The sequence below is a fragment of the Petromyzon marinus genome, chromosome 11 (genome assembly GCF_048934315.1).
Source record: "Petromyzon marinus isolate PM22_M1 ecotype Great Lakes invasive population chromosome 11, UKy_Petmar_22M1.pri1.0, whole genome shotgun sequence".
Lineage (NCBI taxonomy): Eukaryota > Metazoa > Chordata > Hyperoartia > Petromyzontiformes > Petromyzontidae > Petromyzon > Petromyzon marinus.
This window is the reverse complement of record NC_133677.1, coordinates 1,169,200-1,194,634: the sequence shown is the minus strand read 5'-3', so window position 1 is coordinate 1,194,634 and position 25,435 is coordinate 1,169,200. Positions and strand designations below refer to the sequence as shown.

Here is a 25,435-nt window from a genome sequence, read left to right as displayed (position 1 = left end):
GGCATCTTTGTCTTTGTATAACACCCACACACACCTTGCATACATACAGACATACATATGTTATGCTTGAATAAAACACACACACTGCACACATTACTGCACATACTCTACATATATTACACAGGCTGCAATTTAACCGTTTGTGGTAGTTCGTCATCCGGATGAACAATTGAGCCCTCAAAATACAGTGAGTGTACTGTATATACAGTGAGTGCACTGTATATATGTGCGGAGCTGTAGCACACGAGGTTAGCGCACTGTGCTCCAAACTCCGGGGACCCGAAGTCGTTCGACTCCCCGCCACGGCTGGCATCGGCGGCGAGATGAGATCTGAACCGGGCTCATGCGCCCACTTCGCTAGCACCGCCCATGCTGGCCCGGCACGGCATGGTGAAGTATGGCCAAACGCACCCTCCTGACCGGCGACACGGCAACAGGGAAGCCGCTCATCCAGCCTTGGATTGACAGAGGCTGTACAATTGTGTACACACTCCAGCCTATGTAGTCCGTGTGTATGTGCAGTATATATAACCGTACAATAGTTCAGTTTTACTCTGGACTCTTTGATAGTGCACGTTGTGGTGGTGCATGGTGTTGTTGTGGTGGTGCACGGTGTTGTTGTGGTGGTGCACGTTGTTGTTGTGGTAGTTGCTTCGGTACCCGACGGCGTGGTTTCCCCTGGTGCTGGTGATGATTTTAATCGTAGCGGCCGCGCCAAAAACTATTTAATTGTGAACCGCCGGCTCATATTGCAACTCCATAATCATCCCCAATGCCGAGAGGAAACCAGGCCGGGAGGGCAGCACCCCCGGTATGAATCGCTGCAGTGTCAACTCTGGTCCCTGCTGCCCTCTGTCTTTGATCCCTGCTGCCCTCTATCTTTGATCCCTGCTGCCCTCTGTCCTTGACCTGTGCTGCCCTCTGTCCTTGACCTGTGCTGCCCTCTGTCCTTGACCTGTGCTGACCTCTGTCCTTGGTCTCTGCTGCCCTCTGTCCTTGACACGTGCTGCTCTTTGTCCTTGGTCCCTGCTGTCCTTGACCTGTGCTGTCCTCTGTTCTTGACCCGTGCTGCTCTTTGTCCTTGGTCTCTGCTGCCCTCTGTCCTTGGTCTCTGCTGCCCTCTGACCTTGACCTGTGCTGCCCTCTGTCCTTGGTCTCTGCTGCCCTCTGTCCTTGACACGTGCTGCCCTCTGACCTGGCGACTTTGCTGCACTCTGAATTTGGGATTGCCTAGCACTCCAGCACAGACCCTTCCAAAAGGCAGCGTACTGACCGCCTGCCCCGCCTGCCCCGTGTCCGCACGTGAACGTCTGACCTCCGCCAGACAAGAAGAGCCATCGGCAGAACGGGGGGCGGTTCCTGCGCGAGACGGCCGTGTGAACGGGCTCCGGGGGGCTCCACCAGAGCGCCAACTCCCCCCTACCGTCAACGCCCCCCTCCCTCACTCCCCCCCCCCCGAGTGGAGCAATACCCAGCTCCTCCACACCCTTCTTCCCCCCCCGTCCTTCCCCTCCACCGCTCGCTCACCAACTCGCTCACTCGTCAACTCGCTCACTCACCTCTGTGAGCGGTTTGCTTGGCCCCGAGCGGTGGCCGCCAAAGCCGCCCCCCCACTCACCCCCCCCCACTCACCCCCCCACTCACCCCCCCCCCCACTCGCCCCCCCCCCCACTCACCCCCCACTCACCCCCCCACTCACCCCCCCACTTGCCCGCGCCACCGCGCTCTGCTCACGAAGAACCCCCCCCTCACTTCTACTGCACCAGTCCCTGCGGGCCCCACCCCTGGCCCGTGACACCGCTGTGAATGTGCCATAGCCCCCCACCAGCGCGGGGGCGAGTGGGCGAGCGGGGTTTGTGCCGTCTGCGTCCACCTCGCCGGCCTCTGAAGAGCGATGGAGGCTCCAGGTGGAGGCTTCCCCCGCCGTGTTCACCACCTGACCCCTCACTCCCCTCTCCAGGGGATGCCGGTGGTGAGGTCTGCGAGCCACACGGGGGGGGGGAGGGGGCTCCACACTTCTTACCGTTTTAACGTCTCACAGTTTACGTTTTATATTTTAACAAGGTCGGGTTCGACGTCCCGCACGTTTTAGCATTCATGTTCCGTGCAGAGCACGAGAGCTTTAATGACTTTCGTCGTCGGCAGGAGAGGAGAGACAGAGTTGTTCTCTTTGGGTTCTAATGGTTCGTGGTTATTATATTTTTTATCGTTAAGAGAGCTGCCTCGGTGGCCACCTGTAACCATTGCGTTAGCCAAACTAATGTAACTACTATTATCGTCGTTATTATTATGCATACGCGACTTCGGGGGATCTGGTGGTGATGATGATGAATTTGGGCGTCTGATTTCTTTCAGGTGTATTTTTTTTAGTTTGAGGTTTGGTCGAACAGTGGAGGGGGGGGGGGGGAGGAGCGGACTTCACGCTCCGTGGCGAGTGGGGGGGGGCGGTGAGGGTTCGGGGATGGTGTGGTCCCACCCTAGCATCTAAGAAGTGGCATTCGTGTACATACGGTCTGTGAGTGTGAGTGAGTGCGAGTGAGTGTGAGTGAGTGTGAGTGAGTGTTTGGCCTGTGCAGAGGTATATGTATCACGCTCTCGTGACCCCGGTGGCACGGAGTGGAAGCTCCGGGAGCTCGTCCGGAACCGGAGTCTCTCCACCCCGGTGACGCCGGGAGCCCCGTGGCGCCGCGGTGGTTGAGGCGGCGCGCGTGGACGTGTGACGCGCGAGGTATACACCGCGTGTGCACGTGTCGCAGTGAACACTATCGTGCCGCAGTGAACACTATCGTGCCGCTATCCCGCCCCGCAGCCTCCCTCTCTCTATCCCTCTCCCTCCAGCCCTCCCTACCCCCCTCCCTCCATCCCTCTCTCCCTCCAGGGTTGGACGCGGGGGGAGGGGGCAGGGTGCCATGGGGGTGTCCCCCCCCCCCCACCCCCACTTACATAATCCAGGGGTCTCCTCAATTCCCAGGGCCCCCTTAAATCCCCCACTCCCCTCTAATCGAGGAGTTCCTTCAGGGTCCCCTCAATGCCCTGGTTCCCCTCAAAACCCAGGAGTGTTTTCTCAGGCTTAATCTCATCCCAAGTTCTCCCAGAACACCCCTGTACCTGGCGCACTACAAACCCCCTCCCGTGCCCTCGCCGTGGGCCGTGTGGCGATGGCGGCGAATCGCGTGCCAACTACTCCCGGTGACACCGCGACCCGCAAGATACTCCCTCGTACAATTTCACCCTTGGTTCTTTCACATCCGCAAGTTCTCATCACACTCCCCGTGGCTTCCCTTCGATCCCCCGGGTCACCTTGTATCGCCCGGGTCCCCCACCCCGCCCCCGCGTTTCCCTGGGTCCCCTTGGTCCCCCCCCTGCGTTTCCCTCTATCCCCTCGTGCCGTGGAGCTCGTGTGATGTGACCTCGTTGTGCCGTAGTCGTGGTGCCGCATGCCGTGTTTTGTGCCCCCATCCGCCCCGACCTCCCTTCGCCCCCACTCACCCCCCCCCCCCAAATTCCAGCGTCACCGATGACGCTCGGATCAGGCACGGCCGAATCTCTGGCAGGCCCCTGTCCCCTGCGTGACATCGGTGCCGGGTGGGGGTCCCAAGGGTCCAGGAATGGTTCAGGACCCCCCCCCCCTCCCCAAGGCTGTGACGATTCTCTAAGAGGGCCTCGAACGTGCAGCGATGCCTCCCAGCCAACTCACTCCACGTGGCCCCCCCGCTATTGAGAGGCAGCACGTCAGAGTAGCCGGGAAGGCACTGACGAGGGGAAGGTTGTGGGGGTGGTGGGGGGGGATCAGATTTGAGAAAATGTAAAAGAAAATTTACGACGGAAAATCAGGCGGCCGAGTGACGCGGAGGTTTGGGAGCGCCGCTGTGGTCCAATCTGAGCCTCCTCCGCCCGTGATTCAGTTGATCGTCTTCGCCTCGTTATGAACAGCAGCGCCAAAAACATTTCTATTGCAAGTGTTGTTGTTCCGCGTAATTTGGCCCAAATTTGAGCTCTGATGATTAAATCTCGTGTGGTTGTGGCCGTCGTGAGGCGACTCCATAGCAGGGCGGGCGGGGGGGCGGGGGGGCGGGAGGTGCCCGCACCTCGGTGCGGGTGTCGCGGCTGGGAGCTTGGGAAGTCGTTCTGTGAGATCCGCGTTAAGCGCGTGCGCTTCTGCACTGCTCGAATCGTTAGGAACGGATTCCTCGTCTCGTCACGTAACGCCGCCAATCGCACAGATCTAGGATACAATCGGGGATTTTAAAAAATATATATATACACAAATATATATAAAATATATATTACGCGGCAATTATTGTTTTATTTCTCCTCCCGTTGACAGTTTCCCCTAAATCGTCCCTTTGATGGATAATGATGGCGGCATCGATGTTCTCGGGACAGCTCCTGCCGCACTTGTGGAGCGGCACGGCGACTGGGCGACGGTGAATGGGGGGGGGGCGCCCCCCTCGCTGTCGCGCAGCCGTTAGCCGCGTGGCGCCCTTCTCGAGAATCCACACGGCGGAGGAGGGGGGGTGGGGGGCAGAGCGGTGGGGGGGGGCTCGCGGTGGTGTGGGCGGCCGTGGCGGTTCTCGCCCGCCGCCGGTTTTGTATATCGCGTGCCCATCCCCACCCACCCCTCCCGCGCCCCCCCCCCAACCTTCACCACTTTTTCTCTCCGCGTGCGATGACGATGATGTGATGATGATGATGGTGACGTGGTTTGCTCGTTTCGCTCCGTGAAGTAGACACTACACTGGGCCCAGCGCCGCCGCCGCCGCCGCTTTCACTGTGGACGCCGCCCGCGTGGCCGCGCGTCGCCTGTTGTGCTGCACCCCCACTTCGTGTATTTTATTAAAACTTCACACAGGCTGCTGGCCGCCTCTTGCGTCCACTCGCTACCCCTCCTTCCCCACACCCTCCAGAGTTGCCAACGATCCGAGTGGGTCCCGGGCGTTGGCACCGCTGTGACACGCCCGACCCGCTCCACTCGTGCCCGCATCTGGCGGGGGTCGTGTTGGACTTGATTGCTCGTCTCGTGCGCAACAGACGTGGGCCACGCCAGGGGATGGGGGCGGAGGGGTGACACCTCTCAGGTAGCGCCGCGCACCCCCTTGAGTCCCGCACGTTTATTTCGCGTGCCGAATGCGCTCGCAGGATCGAGGCGGTGATGTGCAGGGGGTGGGGGGGAGAGTTATCGTGGCAGGCCACGTGTGAGGGAAGGGCGTGTACGCAATTAGGATTGGGCTAGAGTTAAGATGAGCTTTAGGGTCAGTGTTAAAAGTTAGAGTTGGACTCTGGGTTAAGGTAAAGATATCACTAGGATTAGAATGTATCGGTGATATCTAGACCTGAAGTTAAGGGTGGCACCGGTGAAACGGGGTTAGTATCAGGACTCGGAGCTACATCGCTGAACCAACATTCTACTCGTACGTTTCCATGATAGCTTTAGATGTAAAAACATGCTTCAGGACGAGAAGAATTCCCACTTGAGGAGAGTTTGGCGGCTGGGCAGAGCCGCCAGCATTGGCGCCGGACCCAGGCCCCTCGGTGTTGGTCCCACGTGGGTGTGGGTGGGGACTTTGATTTCGCGGCTGCGCCCGCATCTATTCCAGCTCTCAAGTGGAAGTTGCCGCGAGGCGCTGCCACAGATTTCTCGGGATTCTGGGGTGCTGCCCCCGACCCCACCCCCTCCTCTCCTGGGATGAATGCCCCCCCACCCCCACCCCCTCGCCGGTCATTACATATTCATGGTCGTGTCGAACCCCACGTGGCATTGTGTCCCGTGGACCTGCATTATTCATGGCGACGGCGTGAAAGGGGGGAAAGAGGCTGGTGGCCGGGTCGGGTCTGGACTTGGAGGGGGGGGGGTGAAGGGGGTCCTTCAGGGACCCCCTTGTCCCCTGGGAGCCCGGGCCTCTCCACCCCGGCCCCCCAGGAGAGTGTGACGGAGAGTGATGGGAGAGTGACGGGCGGGACAATGGCAGCGGAGAGAGGCGAGGGGGCCCACCCAGAGCGTGCGGGGCTCACAGGGTCAACCTGCGCCCCCCTCCCTGGCCGTGACGTGCCTCTCATTGTGCCCGCTGATGGACCCTCCACGCGTTTTGTGCGGGGTTTTATTGCCCCTCGAGTTGAGCCACGAGGCGTCGATTAGTGGGGGCTGTGGTGTGCGGTGGCGGTGATAGTGGTAGTGTGTGTGGTAGTGTGGTGGTGGTGGTGGTGGCGAGGCTTTGTACTCGCTGTAGTGGGGTGTGCGGTGAGCCGTATTCGCCGGGAGTACGTTGTGTGAATGTTGTGCTGGGCATGGTGTTGGTGTGTGTCCCGGAGTTAAACGCATCCAAAATAATTCTGGATTCGTTGAGCGGTACATTTGAGTGCGCGTGATTGTGGGGAGCGGTGGCACAGTGGTTAGCGCACTTCGGTACGAACCCGGCTCCCCGGCTCCCCGGGTCTCCGAGTTCGATTCCCCGCTCACAGACAGCACCAGTGACGATTATCGGAACCGGTCCTAGACCTCCCCTAGGTAGACTTGGCCTCAAATGAGTACCTCTTGCGATGTGTAAACATCGCCACTCGGATGAGACAGAGTCGGCCGGGCGCGGTGATGACCACCAGCACCACGGCCATGCGGGAGGACCTCTGTTTTGGTTGTTCAGTTAAGATTGTGACGGTGTTCGTGTGAGAGTGTACGGGTGGTGTAAATGGACGAGTGTGAGAGAGTTCGTGAGTACGCACGAGTATAAGTTGAGTGTTTTGATCTAAACACGTAGGAGGCTTTCGCGACCAATATCATCCACAACACAGGTTTTTGGTTTAGATCGCGTAAATATATCAATGTGGTGGGTGGTGGCGGGTTTAACGACACGCGATCTATCCTCCCCAGTGAGTGAGTGTTTAAGAAGCCGCGAGTTGTCTCCGAGTGTTTTAAGAGCGAGCGAGCGAGCGTGCATTTGGGGTGGGTTTTTTTAAGCGCGTGCATGAGTGTGAGCGAGTGTGCGCGAGTGTGAGCGAGTGTTGGCGAGTGTGAGCGAGTGTGCGCGAGTGTTGCACAGGGATGGCGTCCCGTGGGGTCGATTGCTGCGCTAATTGTGCGCAAGTTTCTTTTCAGCGAGCGGCATCTGCTGGAAGCGTCCCGCCCCCCGTTAACAAAGTGCCGCTTTAATTTGTACCAAGCCTGGGGGGGGGGGCGGGTGGGCACAGAGGAAAGTGAGAGGAGGGGGTCGGAGGGAGGGGAGCAGTTAACCCCGATACAGCCCGAACACCCCAACAACCATCGCTAACAACCATCACTAACAACCATCACTAACAACCACCACTAACCATCACTAAGAACCATCTCGAATAACCATCACTAACAACCATCACTAACAACCATCACTAACAACCACCACTAACCATCACTAACAACCATCTCGTATAACCATCACTAACAACCACCACTAACAACCATTACCAACAACCATCACCAACAACCATCACTAAAAACCATCACTAACAACCATCTCCAACAACCATCATTAACCTCTCACCTCTCAAGCCTATAACCCCTATCACTGACCCCGACGCCGAACCGTTATCGCTATCACCACCCCTAACCGCTATCCCTCGACGACGACTGGACCGTGCATCTAACCCGGTCTCGAACTCTGCCCCGAACGCCACCTCACCCCTCATCCGTTCTATAAACTCAACCCCTACCTCCAACCTGAATCTCGCTGCAATCTTAAACCTTCACCCGACTCTTACATAACCTAGACGCCAGTTCTAATCCGAACACTACCCTATATCGTTAACTATAACAATCTCTCTTATCTGTAATATAACTCTTATCCTATGTTAATCATAACACTATCTCTAACCCTATCGATAACCTTAGCTATAGCACTACCCCTGATCAATAGCGATATCTCTATTCCTATCTATAACAACACGACCTATATATCGAACCCTATCGATAACCTCACCCGTACCCCCGGCTCGAACCCGATCCGTGGGGGGTCGCGGGTGGCACGTGCGCGCCTAAGGGGCGGGGCCGTTTCCTCTCGGGCTCAAGTGGCGGAGCGGAGAGTGGGGAGGGGGAGTGGAGAGAGCAGAATAGAGAGAGTGGGAGAGAGATGGGAGAGTGGGAGAGAGATGGGAGGGAGAGAGATGGGAGAGTGGGAGAGAGATGGGAGAGTGGGAGAGAGATGGGAGTGAGAGAGAGATGGGAGGGAGAGAGAGAGATGGGAGGGAGAGAGAGAGATGGGAGGGGGAGAGAGAGATGGGAGGGGGAGAGAGAGAGATGGGAGGGAGAGAGAGTGGGGAAGGGGAGTGGAGAATAGAGGGAGAGAGATGGCACACAAAGGGTGGAGAGGAAAGTTGAGGGCATATTGGAGAGGGAAGAGGGAGGCGTGAGAGTGGGGAGACGATAATGGAGAGAAAGGAGAAAGGGTGGAGAGAGGGGGCGAGGAGATTGTCACCCAACTCCCCATTCCCGTAACGACACTTGCCCCAACAGCCTACGTGAGCTTTACGGGGCAAATTTGTCTCTATCTGGGTATGCATCTCATTCGGTTAATACTCTTTGGTTCTATTGGGTAAAGTCACGTAGAACCAAAGAGTATGGATCCTAGCAGTCACGAAAGCTTTAAATATAGAATTCATTCGGTTAACCCACAGCACCTGGGTCTGTCTCATAACCTACCAGCAGCGAGCCAGCCTTCCGCACTTTCACGTGACATCGAAGTGCACCTAGCCTGGCACAAGCTCTGCGAGGACGTGTGGGTTTGCCCGTGTATTGCACGGTTGTCTGTGTACAGCGGGGAGCGGCGGCGCAGTGGTTAGCGCACTGCGTTGAGACCGGTTCAGTCCGACTCCCGGCCACGGGCTCACGGAAGTGGCGAAGTGATATCAATCGGCACGGACGACGTGGTGAGGTGTGGCCGAACAACATCTACGACCATCACGGCGTGGCGAGCCCTTCAATCCAGCAGTGAATTGACAGCGGCGCAAATCGTGATGATTGTGCGTGCCCAAGCAGTGTGAATGACTGGTGACGTCACCCATCCCTGGGGGGGGGGGGGCACGAGGGGGCGGGGCCACTGTCAATTTGTTAAAGGATGACCCCCCCTCCAGCCCCCCCCATGCCCCCTCCAGCCCCCCCCCCATGCCCCCTCCAGCCCCCCCCCCCCCTCTACAGCCCCCCTCCTCCAGCCCCCGAGTTCGATTCCCGCTCACGGTCAACACCGGTGACGTTTAGGCGAACCGATCCTGGGCCTCCCCTAGATACTAAAATGCGTACCTGTGCGATGTGTAAACGTTGCCACGAGGGATACAAAGGCGGCCGGGCGTGGTTCTCGCCAGTCAACCCCTCGTGTACCGTATTGGCGCTGTGTAGGCGTATACGGGGGGGGGGAGGGTGGTGTGTACTGAAGTGAGGGTTAGGGGTTTGAGTTAAAAGGTTACAGTTAGGGGTTAAGGTCAGGGTTCGACAGGAGTATGAAGACACAGGGGAGACAAGGAGACAGACACGGGGACGTGGGGACAATTAGACAGCGGGGGGGGGGGGTCACCCCCGCCCCTCCCTCCCCCGAGCCCCTCCCCCGTGTACTCCATTCCCAGGGTTTGCGTGAGACCACACAGACAGCAGTCAGCCTGCGCGCACACAGACAAAGCTCCACCGTGTAGCCGACGCAGACCGCTGGGGTAAGTTCTGTTAGCGAGCATCTATAAAGGGCGGAACGACGCACGAGGGAGATGATGCGGTCAGCACCTCACCCGTCCGTCTTTGTCTCCCCACTGCTCATGTTTTGCCGCACCCACTGCACGCATACGCATCACCACCACCATTATATAAGCGTCGCTTACCATCACCATTCACATCATTAACATCACTCGCCACCACTTCCACCACCCACTCCCCCTCTACTCCCAAGCCCTGAACTCAGATCCCTGATCTCAGATCCCTGATCTCACGTCATGAGCAGCGTCCAGGATCCCATTCAGGGGTCCAGGACGCTGTGGGGGCTAGGGGGTCGCCCCCACCCCCCGCGTCACTCCCCGCGGACTCAAGTGCACAGGGGAGCCACCGCAATTTATAACAAAAGTAGAGCAACTTTATACCAACAACCACATCAACAATAAACAACAACAACAATACCCAAGACAAGTCGGAGCGGCCCAGCCCGGCGGCAACACACGGGGCAGAGCCACGGCGCGGGCCCGGCCTGGCGATGACCGGGGGGGGGGGGGGGGTACGACCCCCGCGCGTGAACCCCCCGAAGTCCCTGTACAGGACCCCTGTTTTGCCCCAGGGTGCCCTTTTTGTGTTCCAGGGTGCCCCCCTCCCTGTTTCCGCGTCATTGTTCTGTTCCAGTACCCTCATTGTCCCAGGGTCCCCTTTGTTCCACGGTCCCCTTCGGTTGCCCCAAGGCCCCCTTGGGTTGTTCCACGGTCACCTTGGTTTGTTCCACGGTCCCCTTTGTTCCACGGTCCCCTTGGTTTGTTCCACGGTCCCCTTGGTTTGTTCCACGGTCCCCTTCGGTTGCCCCAAGGTCCCCTTGGTTTGTTCCACGGTCCCCTTGGTTTGTTCCACGGTCCCCTTGGTTTGTTCTGTTTCCAGGAATCCCTTTTATTGTTCGAGCAGGGTCCCCTTTTGCCTGTTCTGCTCTCTTCCAAGCCCCCCGCCCCAGGGCCCCCCGCTCAAACCCCTCCCCCCCCCCCCTCCATCTCCCCTCGTCCTCAGTCGCTGTCAGAGCCACTGCCGGGGTCTCTGGGCGCCTCCTCGGCCCCCTCCAGGGCGCCCTCCGCGGAGGGCGCCCAGGACTGCAGCCTCTCGGCCTCGGAGTCGCGGCGGCGCTTGGCGCTGGCGAGCTCCGCGGCGTGCTTCTTGCGCCACTTGGTCCGACGGTTCTGGAACCACACCTGCCGGGGGGTACACACAGGGAGTGGGGTCCCTGTCAGCGGGTTTCCGGGAGGGGGTAGAGGGGAGTACTCCAGGGGACCGAGGGGGTGGCAGGGACGAGGAGGGGTGCTGAGTGATCAGAGGGGGCCTGGAACCTACCGACGTTCACCGAAGGGAGGCGAGGTTTGATAGCAGGTAGGGGGTTGGGCCGTCAATGATTGTCAGATGATAACGCAGCGCGCGCCAATGATTGGTACACGTATGTAGAACTTCTTTCGCACCGTACGTAGCCAACCGTGCCAATCGGAGGCGCGGAGGGATATATAACAAACGGAACACAAAGCAGTTCGAAAGAAAGGAGTTTTCAATCGAGATTTAAAACCATGCATCGCAGTGTAACGGAGTGCAAAACCACCAGCGTGGTGAAGTATGGTCAAACTAGCCCCACGTTCGACATGGCCTTCAGCTAGTAGATTGACAGAGGCCCAAACTACAACAACAACAAATTCCACAATGTGGAAGAGAACACACAGAGAGAGAGAGCACAATGACACAATTCAGCACAATGCAATCAATACAATAACACAATGTAGCAGACCAAACACATTGCTGCACAACACAATGTAACACGACAAACACAACACACCAACACAACGCAGCACAACAAACACAATGCAACAGTGAGTGATCGTGGGCTTCATCCGCTTTCTATCGGCTTTAGCGTCACACTACCAGGAGGCAAATTGCTCGGTTCACCGATCAATCTGGGGCCCGTGTGCGTGCGTGAATGTTTACCGCGGTAGTTAGATCCCCAATCACGACCACAGTCAACAACAGTGATGATCATCTGAGCCAGCGCGGGGCCTCCCCTAGATCGACTCGGCCTCAAATAAATACCTGCTGCGATATGTACACATCGCCACTAGGGAGACAAAGGCGGTCGGGCGGTGGTTTTCTTCGCCACATCAACACCATCGTGAGCCGTACCGGCATTCATAGGAGTTGTCACTCGCTAACACAATTTAGCCCCAACAGTCGGTTAAAGCCATCATTTAGTTTTTTGAGGGGGGATTAGATCGCGTAAATATATAAATGTGTCGGTAAACCCGCCACCACCCGACACAGCCAACTCGTAAGGGTTGTCACGTGAACAGAACGTGCCAACTCGTCACGAGTACAGCACACCCGGTTGTGTGTGGGGGAGAGAAACGTCTATTTTGGATAATATTGGTCGCGAAAGGCTTCGTGTGTTCGTCTGTTACTGGCTATGCGGGGGAATCTTTATCTTTGTGCATAGGCGCGCGTGTGTGTGTGTGTGTGAACGTGTGTCCATTGCTCTTGTGCGTGTGTGTACGTGTGCCTGGGGCGTGTGCGTGCATATCGCGTGTGCCGTGTGCCGGTCGTCATCGGTGCCAGGGAACTCGCTCAGAGCCCTCGCGCCCCAGCAGTGTGTGGCAGGCGACACGGCGGTGCCCACCTCTGTCCGTGTGGGCTCGACTCACCTTCACTTGGCTCTCGCTCATGCCCAGCGAGAAGGCGAGCCGTGCTCGCTCGGGCCCGGCCAGGTACTTGGTCTGCTCGAAGGTTTTCTCGAGCGCGAAGATCTGCTGGCCCGAGAAGGTGGGACGGGTCTGCTTGCGTCGGGGGTCCCGCTCCACCCCAGAGGACCCAGCGCACGGGGAGCCTACCGCGATGAGACAAAGACCCCCCCCCCCCGTGTAGCCTTCAGCAGATTGTTGGGGAAAGTGCTGTGCGCCCCTCCCCCCCCCTCTTAAACCACCACAAACACAGACGGCGACAAACCGGCCACGTGCAAATCATCTCATCCGCCTGTTGTGTTGTGAACGACATCGTCGGCTGCGTTGGGAACACGAATAATAAAGTTAAGGCGGTCGCTAATTGTGCTGTGAAGAAGGGGCATTGCCCGAAACGTCGCCGATTGCACTTTTTTGATTTCCGAGGAGTGTGTATTTGTGTGTGCATTGTGCGTGGACTGCGCACACACACACATGCTGAATATACACACTGCACACACATACACAATACACACATATACATAATGCACACATATACATAGTACACACTAAATACCGATACCACAATCTATATACACACACTACTCAATATATACATAGATACACAATATACACATACATACGCACTACACAATACACACAACACACAAACTACAAATACAATTTATATCCAGTACGGCAAATGCTTTTTTTGTATATTTTAGTACCATTAACGGTGTGAAAACCGGTTTTTAAAATAGCGATTACCCGTTTGACGCACATCCAGACAGCATCTCACTATGGAGATAAACGAATGAGTTCAGCCCAATTGGCCCCGCGATCCGGAGGGCGCCAGTTCGATTCCATCTCCCGGTGCGGCAGTCGAAGCAGTGGGGGGGATTTGTCTTAAATACCCCCCCCGCCTCACCCCCACCCGCCCAGAGGCCCCTCCCACCAGCAGGAGGTGGAGTGGGCGAGCATTTGCAGGGCTGCGCCTTTACCCTCTAACGGAGTCACGAGGTCAAATTGTAACCACGCGGTGACAACAACAACAACTTCAATGTCCACTGCGAGACCGATGGCTCTAGCGACTTGCAGAGCCGGTAATTGATCCCGAAACCGGTTAACGGATCTTTCATTCATTTTACGGTTATCCATCGTCAAGTCGAGGACACATGCCACGTGTATAGGCATCCGCTGCATGCGCGTTGTGTACTTACAGACACACCGCGCAGCATACACGCGCTCGCATCCTACCGGCCGCACGCCTCTATACACAAAGATCCCCCGTAGAGAATTTAGCAGGTTGTCGGGGCCAAGTGCTGTTCGCGACTACCACCTATGAAAGCCGGCACGGCACACGAGGGGGTGGGTGGCCAGCACCACGCCCGTCCGCCTTCGTCTCCCCAGTGCCGATGTTTACTACACACCGCACCAGGTACTCATTTGAGGCTGAGTCGACCTAGGAGAGACCCACGACCGGTTGTTATTGGTCGTGGGCGGGACTCGAACTCGGGTGGTCGGGTTCTTTGCGCAGCGCATAACCGCTACACTACACACACAGCATGTGCCACACACACGTGTAGCACATGCTGTGTGTGTGTCCTCGTCATAGTTTTTCCTATGTGACTTCACCGAAAGAACCAAATAATATCTCGTCATGTTGTTCTGGAAGGCCTGGAGCAGGGAGGGGCGGGCAACCAGCATAACAATAAGATAACTTTTTCGATTTCGTTGAGAAAACATTTTCATAATCGATACTTCCACGCACGTGGTGGGGTGGAGGAGGCGGTGGTGGTGATGGAGGTGGTGGTGGTGGTGAAGGCGGTGGTGGCGGTGGAGGCGGTGGAGGGGATACCCACCAGGGGGTGATTGTTTGTGAGGGGCTGCATTTAATTGATGTTCTAGAAGCGATGGAGGCAGAACATTTGACACTAATGTATGGTGGAGCGCCCCTGACTGTAAAATAACTTCTGAACCAAGTCTCCACGTGCTCCCAATTCTGGACTCGCAAGCTCTGAGTGCGCGGACGCCGAGTGGCGTTCCTCTCGCCCCGGGGGGGGGGCAGCCTCAGCCCCCCGGGGTTCCACATCGCTCGACGGACACAACGAGAGGGCATTTCTCGACAAACTGCTCGTGGTAGTTTGTCGCTGTTGTTTTGAGTTTGCGGTCCTTCCCCCGCACCTCCGATTAGCACGGTTTGCTACGTGCGGTGCGCGAAAGAAGTTGAGCCGTACAACTCGCTCGCTCGCACGCACACAAGGCCCGCATTATCGGCGAACCGAGTAATTCGCCGCCCGGGAGAGTGTGACGCTGAAGCCGACAGAAAGTGGAAGAAGCTGGCTGCTCGGTTACCACCAGCCCCCCATACACAACACGCATACATACATACACACACAACATACACACACAACATACAACGCACAACACACACAACATACACACACAACACACACAACACACACAACATACACAACACACACAACACACACAACATACATACACACACAACATACATACACACACACAACACACACACAACACGCACAACACGCACAACACGCACAACACGCACATCGTGCACACAGCAACATGGGGGCGGGGGGGGAGCCGGGGGAGAATGGGGGAATCGGGAGCGAATGGGGGGCCCGGTAGAGGAGAGCTTGCCCTGGGAGGATGACGATGGTGAAGGTGACCATGGTGAGGGTGACCATGGTGAGGGTGACGAGGGTGAGGGTGACCATGGTGAGGGTGACCATGGTGAGGGTGACCATGGTGAGGGTGACCATGGTGAGGGTGACGATGGTGAGGGTGGCCATGGTGAGGGTGACCATGGTGAGGGTGACTGAGGGTGAGGGTGACGATGGTGAGGGTGACCATGGTAAGGGGGACCATGGTGAGGGTGACGAGGGTGAGGGTGACCATGGTGAGGGTGACTGAGGGTGAGGGTGACGATGGTGAGGGTGACCATGGTGAGGGTGACGAGGGTGAGGGTGACCATGGTGAGGGTGACTGAGGATGAGGGTGACGAGGGTGAGGGTGACTGAGGGTGAGGGTGACCATGGTGAGGGTGACGATGGTGAGAGTGACCATGGTGAGGGTGACGAGGGTGAAGGTGACGAGGGTGAGGGTGACCATGGTGAGGGTGACCATGGTGAGGGTGACCATGGTGAGGGTGAGGGTGACCATGGTGAAGGTGACCATGGTGAGGGTGAGGGTGACCATGGTGAGGGTGACGAGGGTGAGGCTGACCATGGTGAGGGTGACGAGGGTGAGGGTGACGAGGGTGAGGGTGACGATGGTGAGGGTGACGGTAACGATGGTGAGGGTGACGATGGTGAGGGTGACGATGGTGAGGGTGACCATGGTGAGGGTGACGATGGTGAGGGTGAACATGGTGAGGGTGACGAGGGTGAGGGTGACGATGGTGAGGGTGACCATGGTGAGGGTGACCATGGTGAGGGTGACGAGGGTGAGGGTGACCATGGTGAGGGTGACGAGGGTGAGGGTGACCATGGTGAGGGTGACCATGGTGAGGGTGACGATGGTGAGGGTGACCATGGTGAGGGTGACGATGGTGAGGGTGACGAGGGTGAGGATGACCATGGTGAGGGTGACGATGGTGAAGGTGACGAGGGTGAGGGTGACCATGGTGAGGGTGACTATGGTGAAGGTGACGAGGGTGAGGGTGACCATGGTGAGGGTGACTATGGTGAAGGTGACGAGGGTGAGGGTGACCATGGTGAGGGTGACCATGGTGAGGGTGACCATGGTGAGAGTGACCATGGTGACCATGGTGAGGGTGACGATGGTGAGGGTGACGATGGTGAGGGTGACCATGGTGAGGGTGACCATGGTGACCATGGTGAGGGTGACGATGGTGAGGGTGACGATAGTGAGGGTGACCATGGTGAGGGTGACCATGGTGACCATGGTGAGGGTGACGATGGTGAGGGTGACCATGGTGAGGGTGACCATGGTGAGGGTGACGAGGGTGAGCGGTCACTCTTCTGCATGCTGCAGTTGTACGCAACACAAACTCAACACAAGTCTTGATTTGAAGCTTTCGTGACTGCAGGAATCCATGCTCTTTGGTTATTTCGGTAAAGTCACGTGGTTAGATAAATAAATAAATAACAGATCACGACCACGGCAAGACAAAGCTGCTGAAGTTAGGCCTACTTCGTCTTGCTGTGGTTGTCGCACCTGATGATGATTGCTTGTGTTGCGATCCAAACGTCGTGACCTCTTATTTATCTACCTACGTGAATTTACCGAAGTAACCAAAAAGTATCAACACATATACACAGTATACACAATATACACGATATACAATGCACATAACGCAGACGTAACACACCACACACAATTCAGTGTACAATGCGTGCAGAAAACACAAATGTAAGTCAACACAAACTAACCACACAAACTCAATATACCTTATATAATTATGTTGAATTTCATTCACGCCGTACGTAGCTAACCGTGCTAATCGGAGGTGCGGGAGAAAGACACCAAACTAACACACACACACATTCTAAATACAATAACACAACACACACACAACATACACACACAACGCACATTACATTCTAAATACAATAACACAACACACACACAACATACATTACAATCTAAATACAATAACACAACACAAACACAACACACATTACATTCTAAATACAATAACACAACACACACAACACACATTACATTCTAAACACAATAACACAACACACACAACACACATTACAATCTAAACACAATAACACAACACACACACAGCACACATTACAATATAAACACAATAACAAAACACACACTACAATCTAAACACAATAATAGAACACACACACAACACACATTACAATCTAAACACAAGAAAACATACACACAACACATTGCAATCTAAACACAATAACACAACACACTTAACACACATTACAATCTAAACACAATAACATAACACACACAACACACATTACAGTCTAAACACAAGAATAACACATGCACACAACACACATTACAATCTAAACACAAGAACAACACATGCACACAACACACATTACAGTCTAAACACAAGAATAACACATGCACACAACACACATTACAATCCAAACACAAGAACAACACATGCACACAACACACATTACAATCCAAACACAAGAACAACACATGCACACAACACACATTACAATCCAAACACAAGAACAACACATGCACACAACACACATTACAATCCAAACACAAGAACAACACATGCACACAACACACATTACAATCCAAACACAAGAACAACACATGCACACAACACACATTACAATCCAAACACAAGAACAACACATGCACACAACACACATTACAATCCAAACACAAGAACAACACATGCACACAACACACATTACAATCCAAACACAAGAACAACACATGCACACAACACACATTACAATCCAAACACAAGAACAACACATGCACACAACACACATTACAATCCAAACACAAGAACAACACATGCACACAACACACATTACAATCCAAACACAAGAACAACACATGCACACAACACACATTACAATCCAAACACAAGAACAACACATGCACACAACACACATTACAATCCAAACACAAGAATAACACATGCACACAACACACATTACAATCCAAACACAAGAACAACACATGCACACAACACACATTACAATCCAAACACAAGAACAACACATGCACACAACACACATTACAATCCAAACACAAGAACAACACATGCACACAACACACATTACAATCCAAACACAAGAACAACACATGCACACAACACACATTACAATCCAAACACAAGAACAACACATGCACACAACACACATTACAATCCAAACACAAGAACAACACATGCACACAACACACATTACAATCCAAACACAAGAATAACACATGCACACAACACACATTACAATCCAAACACAAGAACAACACATGCACACAACACACATTACAATCCAAACACAAGAACAACACATGCACACAACACACATTACAATCCAAACACAAGAACAACACATGCACACAACACACATTACAATCCAAACACAAGAACAACACATGCACACAACACACATTACAATCCAAACACAAGAACAACACATGCACACAACACACATTACAATCCAAACACAAGAACAACACATGCACACAACACACATTACAATCCAAACACAAGAACAACACATGCACACAACACACATTACAATCCAAACACAAGAACAACACATGCACACAACACACATTACAATCCAAACACAAGAACAACACATGCACACAACACACATTACAATCCAAACACAAGAACAACACATGCACACAACACACATTACAATCCAAACACAAGAACAACACATGCACACAACACACATTACAATCCAAACACAAGAACAACACATGCACACAACACACATTACAATCCAAACACAAGAACAACACATGCACACAACACACATTACAATCCAAACACAAGAACAACACATGCACACAACACACATTACAATCCAAACACAAGAACAACACATGCACACAACACACATTACAATCCAAACACAAGAACAACACATGCACACAACACACATTACAATCCAAACACAAGAACAACACATGCACACAACACACATTACAATCCAAACACAAGAACAACACATGCACACAACACACATTACAATCCAAACACAAGAACAACACATGCACACAACACACATTACAATCCAAACACAAGAACAACACATGCACACAACACACATTACAATCCAAACACAAGAACAACACATGCACACAACACACATTACAATCCAAACACAAGAACAACACATGCACACAACACACATTACAATCCAAACACAAGAACAACACATGCACACAACACACATTACAATCCAAACACAAGAACAACACATGCACACAACACACATTACAATCCAAACACAAGAACAACACATGCACACAACACACATTACAATCCAAACACAAGAACAACACATGCACACAACACACATTACAATCCAAACACAAGAACAACACATGCACAAAGCAATGTAAAATAAATGCACACGCCAAACACAATTGAATGATCGCGTACGAACGCATGAACACACAACATACACGAGAGAGCAAACACAACATACACAAACTACAGACACAAACATCCCCCGTGTAGTCTAAACAGACTGTTGGGGCAAGTGCTGTTAGTGAGTAGCAGCACCTATCAAGGCCGGCACGGCACATGAGGAGGTGGGTGGCCAGCACCACGCCCGGCCGCCTTTGTCTCCCCAGTGGCGATGTTTACGACACACCGCAAGAGGTAATCATTTGAGGCTGAGTCGACCGAGGGGAGGCCCGGGACCGATTCAGATACTCATCACCGGTGTCGCCGGGATCGTAGCGCTAACCGCTACACTACCGTGCCCCAAACTACCCACACACAAACACACAAACACACAATATACACAATAATATTATCCATGCACAACATGCAAAATATTCGATTAACACACAATACATACTTAATACAATATGCGATACACACAACACATACTTAATACCATTTATTAAATGCAACATAATTTAAACTTTAAGATGCCAAAAGTGTTACACGCACACACATACTTCTGGATGTTTCACGACAAGAATCATATCATAATTACACACGTACAACACAAACCCCATTTTTGTACAGAATCCTCCGTGTAGCCTGTAACAGACTGTTGGGGCAAGTGCTGTTCGCGAGCACCTGTGAAGGCCGGCACGGCACACGAGGGAGTGAGTGGCCAGCACCACGCCCGGCCGCCTTTGTCTCCCCATTGGCGATGTTTACCCCCCGCCCAGGTACTTATTTCAGGCCGAGTCGACCTATACGTGCACACGCGCGACACGGGTTCGCACAAAACGTGTACACGGTGGATGGGTTGAGCGGTGGCGCAGTAGTTAGCGCGCTGCGCTGCGAACCGAGTTAGATTCTAACATCAGTGACGAGTGATCTCTGACGCGGCCGTGCCGTCCCCATGCACGACTCTTCTTCCATTACCCACCACTAATGACCAGCGTGGTGAAGTATGGTCAAATAAACCCCACGACTGACGACGTGGGGAGGAAATCACCCAGCAGTGGATTGACATGGTATATGCATCAGTAATGCGATGTATATGTGATATTATTATTATCACGATTTAATTCACGCATGAACACGGTTGTCTTATTTTACAAAAAAATATTTGATTCCAAAATCGATATCGTCTCCTTATTTGCAATCACACCCATTACATAGATAAGCCGACACACGTGTGTCAATCACACTGTGTGACCTTTAAAACAATCAAGTATATCATATCCATCACAGCACCTCGCTTGTTCCTCCATGAAGTCCGTGTGCTGTGAAGAAGGGCAGAGAGGGCAATTGCCCGAAACGTCGCCTATCATATTACTTTTTCTCTTTAAGGCCACACACGCGCACGGCGTTTTGTTGTTGTTGTTGTTGTTGTCGGTATTGACACGGAGCGTGTTGGTGTTTATGCACAACTGTCAACTCGGCAGCAGCAGCAGCAACAGCAGCAGCTAATTCGCGATAATGATGATGATCCTGTCACTCGCGTGTAGCGAGTCGCTCTCTCCGTGGGCACGCAGACTCAGACGAGTGCACACGTACAGAGAACCCCACCTACTAACAAACAGAAAGATTCCCCCCACACCGCGTGAACACTTCAACGGGTTGCTGGGAGCAAGTGCGGTGATGAAAGGCGACGCGCCACACGCCTTTGTCTCCCGAGCGCTCATGTGTACAAAACCACCCGCACCAGGAACCCATTGCAGGCCGAGCCGACCTAGGGGGAGCCCAGGACCGGTTCAAGTAATCGCCACTGTTATTGATCGCCTAGTTGGTAACGCAGGGAGGGAGGCTAACCACTAGGGTACAGCTCCCCACACCGAACCACACACACACACGTGTGCGTACTCTCATACAACAAAGATCACCCCGAAAGCCTTTATCGGACTGTTGGGGCACGTGCTCTTAGCGATCATCTATCAAGGCCGGCACGGCAGCACCACGCCTGGCCGCCTTTGTCTCCCCAGTGGCGATGTTTACACATCGCAGCAAGTACTCATTTGAAGCTGAGTCGAATTAGGGGGAGGTCAATGACCAGTTCACATTTCATCATCGATGTTGGACAGTGCGCTAACCACTGCGCCACCGCTCCCCACTCGTACACACCCGCATGAACACAGACAAGTACAGTCCACACACACACGTGAATCACACACACACACGTAGATCACACACACACACGTGGATCACACACACACACGTAGATCACACACACACGTGTCATATCCACTCGTCTCTCCAGCCACACCTGTCAAACGCAACGCAAGACACGAAGGACCTGAATGAAAGATTCTGATTCTGGATGTTGAACCTCGATGTGGAGTTTGGTCGAGGGATCTGACCGAGATGGGGTTGCCGCCTTTTCCACTGCAGTCCAAACCAGACTGCACGAGGTCTGTCAGTAACAAAGTGCGGTCTACTGTAATAGGTTTCACAGAATGCCGGTACCAGATCTCGGTTACGAATCAATCACTGCCACCCGATCACAGAATGCCAATTCAGGTGGCAACGCTAGGGTGTGTGAGAGATTGAGAGGGTGAGTGAGAGGGTGCATCAGTGAGTTGGATGGGTGAGTGGTAGGAGTTACCACCTTTTTCTACAAACCAAACCCGGGACAGTCGCCCTAGATCTAACTCGTGCAAAATCGCGGTACAAATCAATTCCCTCCACCCGAACACCGTTCCCAATGCTCGGACAGTCCGGCTCAAACCGGAACAGGTGGTAACCCCGGACGTGAGATCTGGATTTAGAATCTGGATGACAGGACCCACATTTGGAACCGGGATAGAGAATCTGTAACATCAATCTGCATGCATGAGATAGATCCGCGATCGTGATTGGAATCTTGCCGGTGACCGGGTTCTCGGTGACGGGGACGGGGTGACGGGGACGGAGTGACGGGGTTCTCGGTGACGGGGTTTGTGGTGACCGGGTTTGCGGTGACAGTGACGGGGTTTGCGGTGACAGTGACGGGGTTTGCGGTGACGGGGTTCTCAGTGACGGTGACTGGGTTCGCGGTGACGGGGTTTGTGGTGACAGTGACGGGGTTCTCGGTGACGGGGTTCTCGGTGACGGGGTTTGTGGTGACGGGGTTTGTGGTGACAGTGACGGGGTTCGGGGTGACGGGGTTCTCGGTGACGGGGTTTGCGGTGACGGGGTTTGCGGTGACAGTGACGGGGTTTGCGGTGACGGGGTTCTCAGTGACGGTGACTGGGTTCGCGGTGACGGGGTTCTCGGTGACGAGGTTCGCGGTGACGTTGACCGGGTTCTCGGTGACGGGGTTCTCGGTGACGGGGTTCTCGGTGACGGGGTTCTCGGTGACGGGGTTCTCGGTGACGGGGTTCTCGGTGACGGTGACGGGGTTCTCGGTGACGGGGTTCTCGGTGACGGGGTTCTCGGTGACGGGGTTCTCGGTGACGGGGTTCTCGGTGACGGTGACGGGGTTCTCGGTGACGGGGTTCTCGGTGACGGGGTTCTCGGTGACGGGGTTCTCGGTGACGGGGTTCTCGGTGACGGGGTTCTCGGTGACTGACGGGGTTCTCGGTGACGGGGTTCTCGGTGACGGGGTTCTCGGTGACGGGGTTCTCGGTGACGGGGTTCTCGGTGACGGGGTTCTCGGTGACGGGGTTCTCGGTGACGGGGTTCTCTGTGACGGGGTTCTCTGTGACGGGGTTCTCGGTGACGGGGTTCTCGGTGACGGGGTTCTCGGTGACGGGGTTCTCGGTGACGGGGTTCTCGGTGACGGGGTTCTCGGTGACGGGGTTCTCGGTGACGGGGTTCTCGGTGACGGGGTTCTCGGTGACGGGGTTCTCGGTGACGGGGTTCTCGGTGACGGGGTTCTCGGTGACGGGGTTCTCGGTGACGGGGTTCTCTGTGACGGGGTTCTCTGTGACGGGGTTCTCGGTGACGGGGTTCTCGGTGACGGGGTTCTCGGTGACGGGGTTCTCGGTGACGGGGTTCTCGGTGACGGGGTTCTCGGTGACGGGGTTCTCGGTGACGGGGTTCTCTGTGACGGGGTTCTCGGTGACGGGGTTCTCGGTGACGGGGTTCTCGGTGACGGGGTTCTCGGTGACGGGGTTCTCGGTGACGGGGTTCTCGGTGACGGGGTTCTCGGTGACGGGGTTCTCGGTGACGGGGTTCTCGGTGACGGGGTTCTCGGTGACGGGGTTCTCGGGGACGGGGTTCTCGGTGACGGGGTTCTCGGTGACGGGGTTCGCGCGTGTCGTCAGGTCGAGGGAGCTGCTGCTGCCGCCCTACCCGTGGCGATGCGCGCCGCGTGCGCCCACGCCGGTGCCGCCAGGACGCCCGGCCACAGCAGGGGGGCCCTGCCCCCCATTCCAGCCGGGAGCTCCCCCAGCGCCCTGCACCCGGCGGCGCCCGCCGCCAGCTCCTCCAGGGACTTGCCCAGCCTGGCCGCGGCGCCCTGCAACGAGCCCAGGTAGAGACTCCCCGCCGGCGCGGGCAGCAGAGCGCCGGGCCCCGACACGAGGCGGCAGGGCAGCGCCGTCTGCGCGCTGGGGGGCAGTGCCCCCCCGCAGACGCTGGGGCGGCTGAGGATGTCGTTGATGCCGTGCGGGGTGGCGCTGGGTTGCCGGGTGCCGTGCAGGGCGGTGATCGCGGCGTTGGCGGCGGGGAGTTTGAGCGCGGCCGGGAAGCCCTTTCCCCCTTCCGCCTCCTGCTCTTGGTGGAGAGGGTGCAGGGCGTGATGCGGATGATGCTGTTGTTGTTGGCTGTAGTGGCTGCTGTTGCTGTGCTGGTTGCTGTGCTGGTGTGCGAGGTGGTGGGGGTGGAAGGCGGCCGAGCGCGGCGCGTCCAGTGGGGGTCCCGTGGCCAGCATCGCGCGCGCCGAGGGTGCAGGAGGGAGTCCCTGGACTCAAGGGGTCCCCGAGTCCCTGTGGTCTCTGCGTTTGTCTCCGCTTCACAGAGACCCGGGTTTCCTGAATTCTCGAGTCTCTCTCCGAGCCTCGTGTCTCTTGTTCCAACGTCTCCCAGTTTCTGTCTCCGCTTCTTGTGTCGTTAGTCTCGTGTCTCTCTCTCTCTCTTCCAGTGCCCCTGGTCCCAGTGTCTCCGAACCTCAGAGTGTCTAAATCCTCGATGTCTCTAGGTCCACGTGCCTCGGGGCGACACCGGGGCCCCAGTACCTATGATTCTTGAGACTTTGACACTTGCGTCTCTGGGTCCGAGTGTCTCTGATGCCAGCCAGTCTCTCTGGTTTCTTGTGTTTTATTTATTGATGTTGTCTCCTGCATCCCCCGTGTCTCTGGGATCCCTATGCCCCTGATTCTTTCGTCGCAGAGGTATCGCGTCGCTCTCGAATACCGATTTAACCTCGCTCCAGTCTCTCTGAGTGCCCCTCGGCTCCCTCTGTCCCCGGGTCCCGGACCCCCTGTGAGCGCGCCGCGTCCCCTTCGCACTTTTATACCCCCCGGGGCCACGTGCGCGGGGGGGGGGGGGTCGTGCGCTCATGGCAGCGATGCCGCGCGCTGATTGGTTCGTTCTGAATTCAGCGCGCGCCGCCTCGCGGGGGGGTCCCGCTCTGATTGGCAGGATTTGCTCTTTGCGGGGGGCGAGGTGGGGGGGGGGTCTCTTGGGGTGGGGGCTGAGGGCGGTCTCACAGCGGGGGGGGGGGGGTCATGATCCTAATTGCGTCTTAAGTTCTCCCGCTGTTAATGGTCAAATAAATGATGGTGATGGCAGATAATGATGAAGCCGACGGTAATAATTATGTTGCCGATGATGACGGTGTCTGTGATGATGATGGCAATTATGTTCACGATGTGAGGATATGGATGACGTCAGATGATGTTGATGATAATGATGATGTTGATGTCTGAATGATTATTGTTATGATGATGATGATAGTGATGATGCTGAGTTAGTGAATGCCTAGGTCGCGAATGAGTATATTCTGTT

General features: G+C 55.1%; 2 protein-coding genes across 3 annotated transcripts in view; one reads left to right on the top strand and one right to left on the bottom strand.

Moving 5' to 3' along the window:
- Positions 1 to 4,859, top strand: part of INPP5A (inositol polyphosphate-5-phosphatase A) — a 43,541-nt gene extending 38,682 nt beyond the window's left edge. For both annotated transcript variants that reach the window (XM_032952467.2, XM_032952468.2), the window contains exon 16: positions 1,325 to 4,859. In XM_032952467.2, the coding sequence (XP_032808358.1) occupies positions 1,325 to 1,380 (56 nt within the window). In that variant the 3' untranslated portion in view covers positions 1,381 to 4,859. The remainder of the gene's footprint in view (positions 1 to 1,324) is intronic.
- A 5,821-nt stretch (positions 4,860 to 10,680) lies between these two features.
- On the bottom strand, positions 10,681 to 24,921 carry LOC116941392 (homeobox protein Nkx-6.2-like). The gene is made up of 3 exons (XM_032952469.2): positions 23,780 to 24,921; positions 12,367 to 12,548; positions 10,681 to 10,884 (listed from the first exon to the last, which is right to left on the bottom strand). The coding sequence occupies exons 1-3, from the start codon at positions 24,357 to 24,359 to the stop codon at positions 10,702 to 10,704; spliced, it is 945 nt and encodes a 314-aa protein (XP_032808360.2). The 5' UTR covers positions 24,360 to 24,921; the 3' UTR covers positions 10,681 to 10,701.
- Between the last annotated feature and the right edge of the window lie 514 nt (positions 24,922 to 25,435).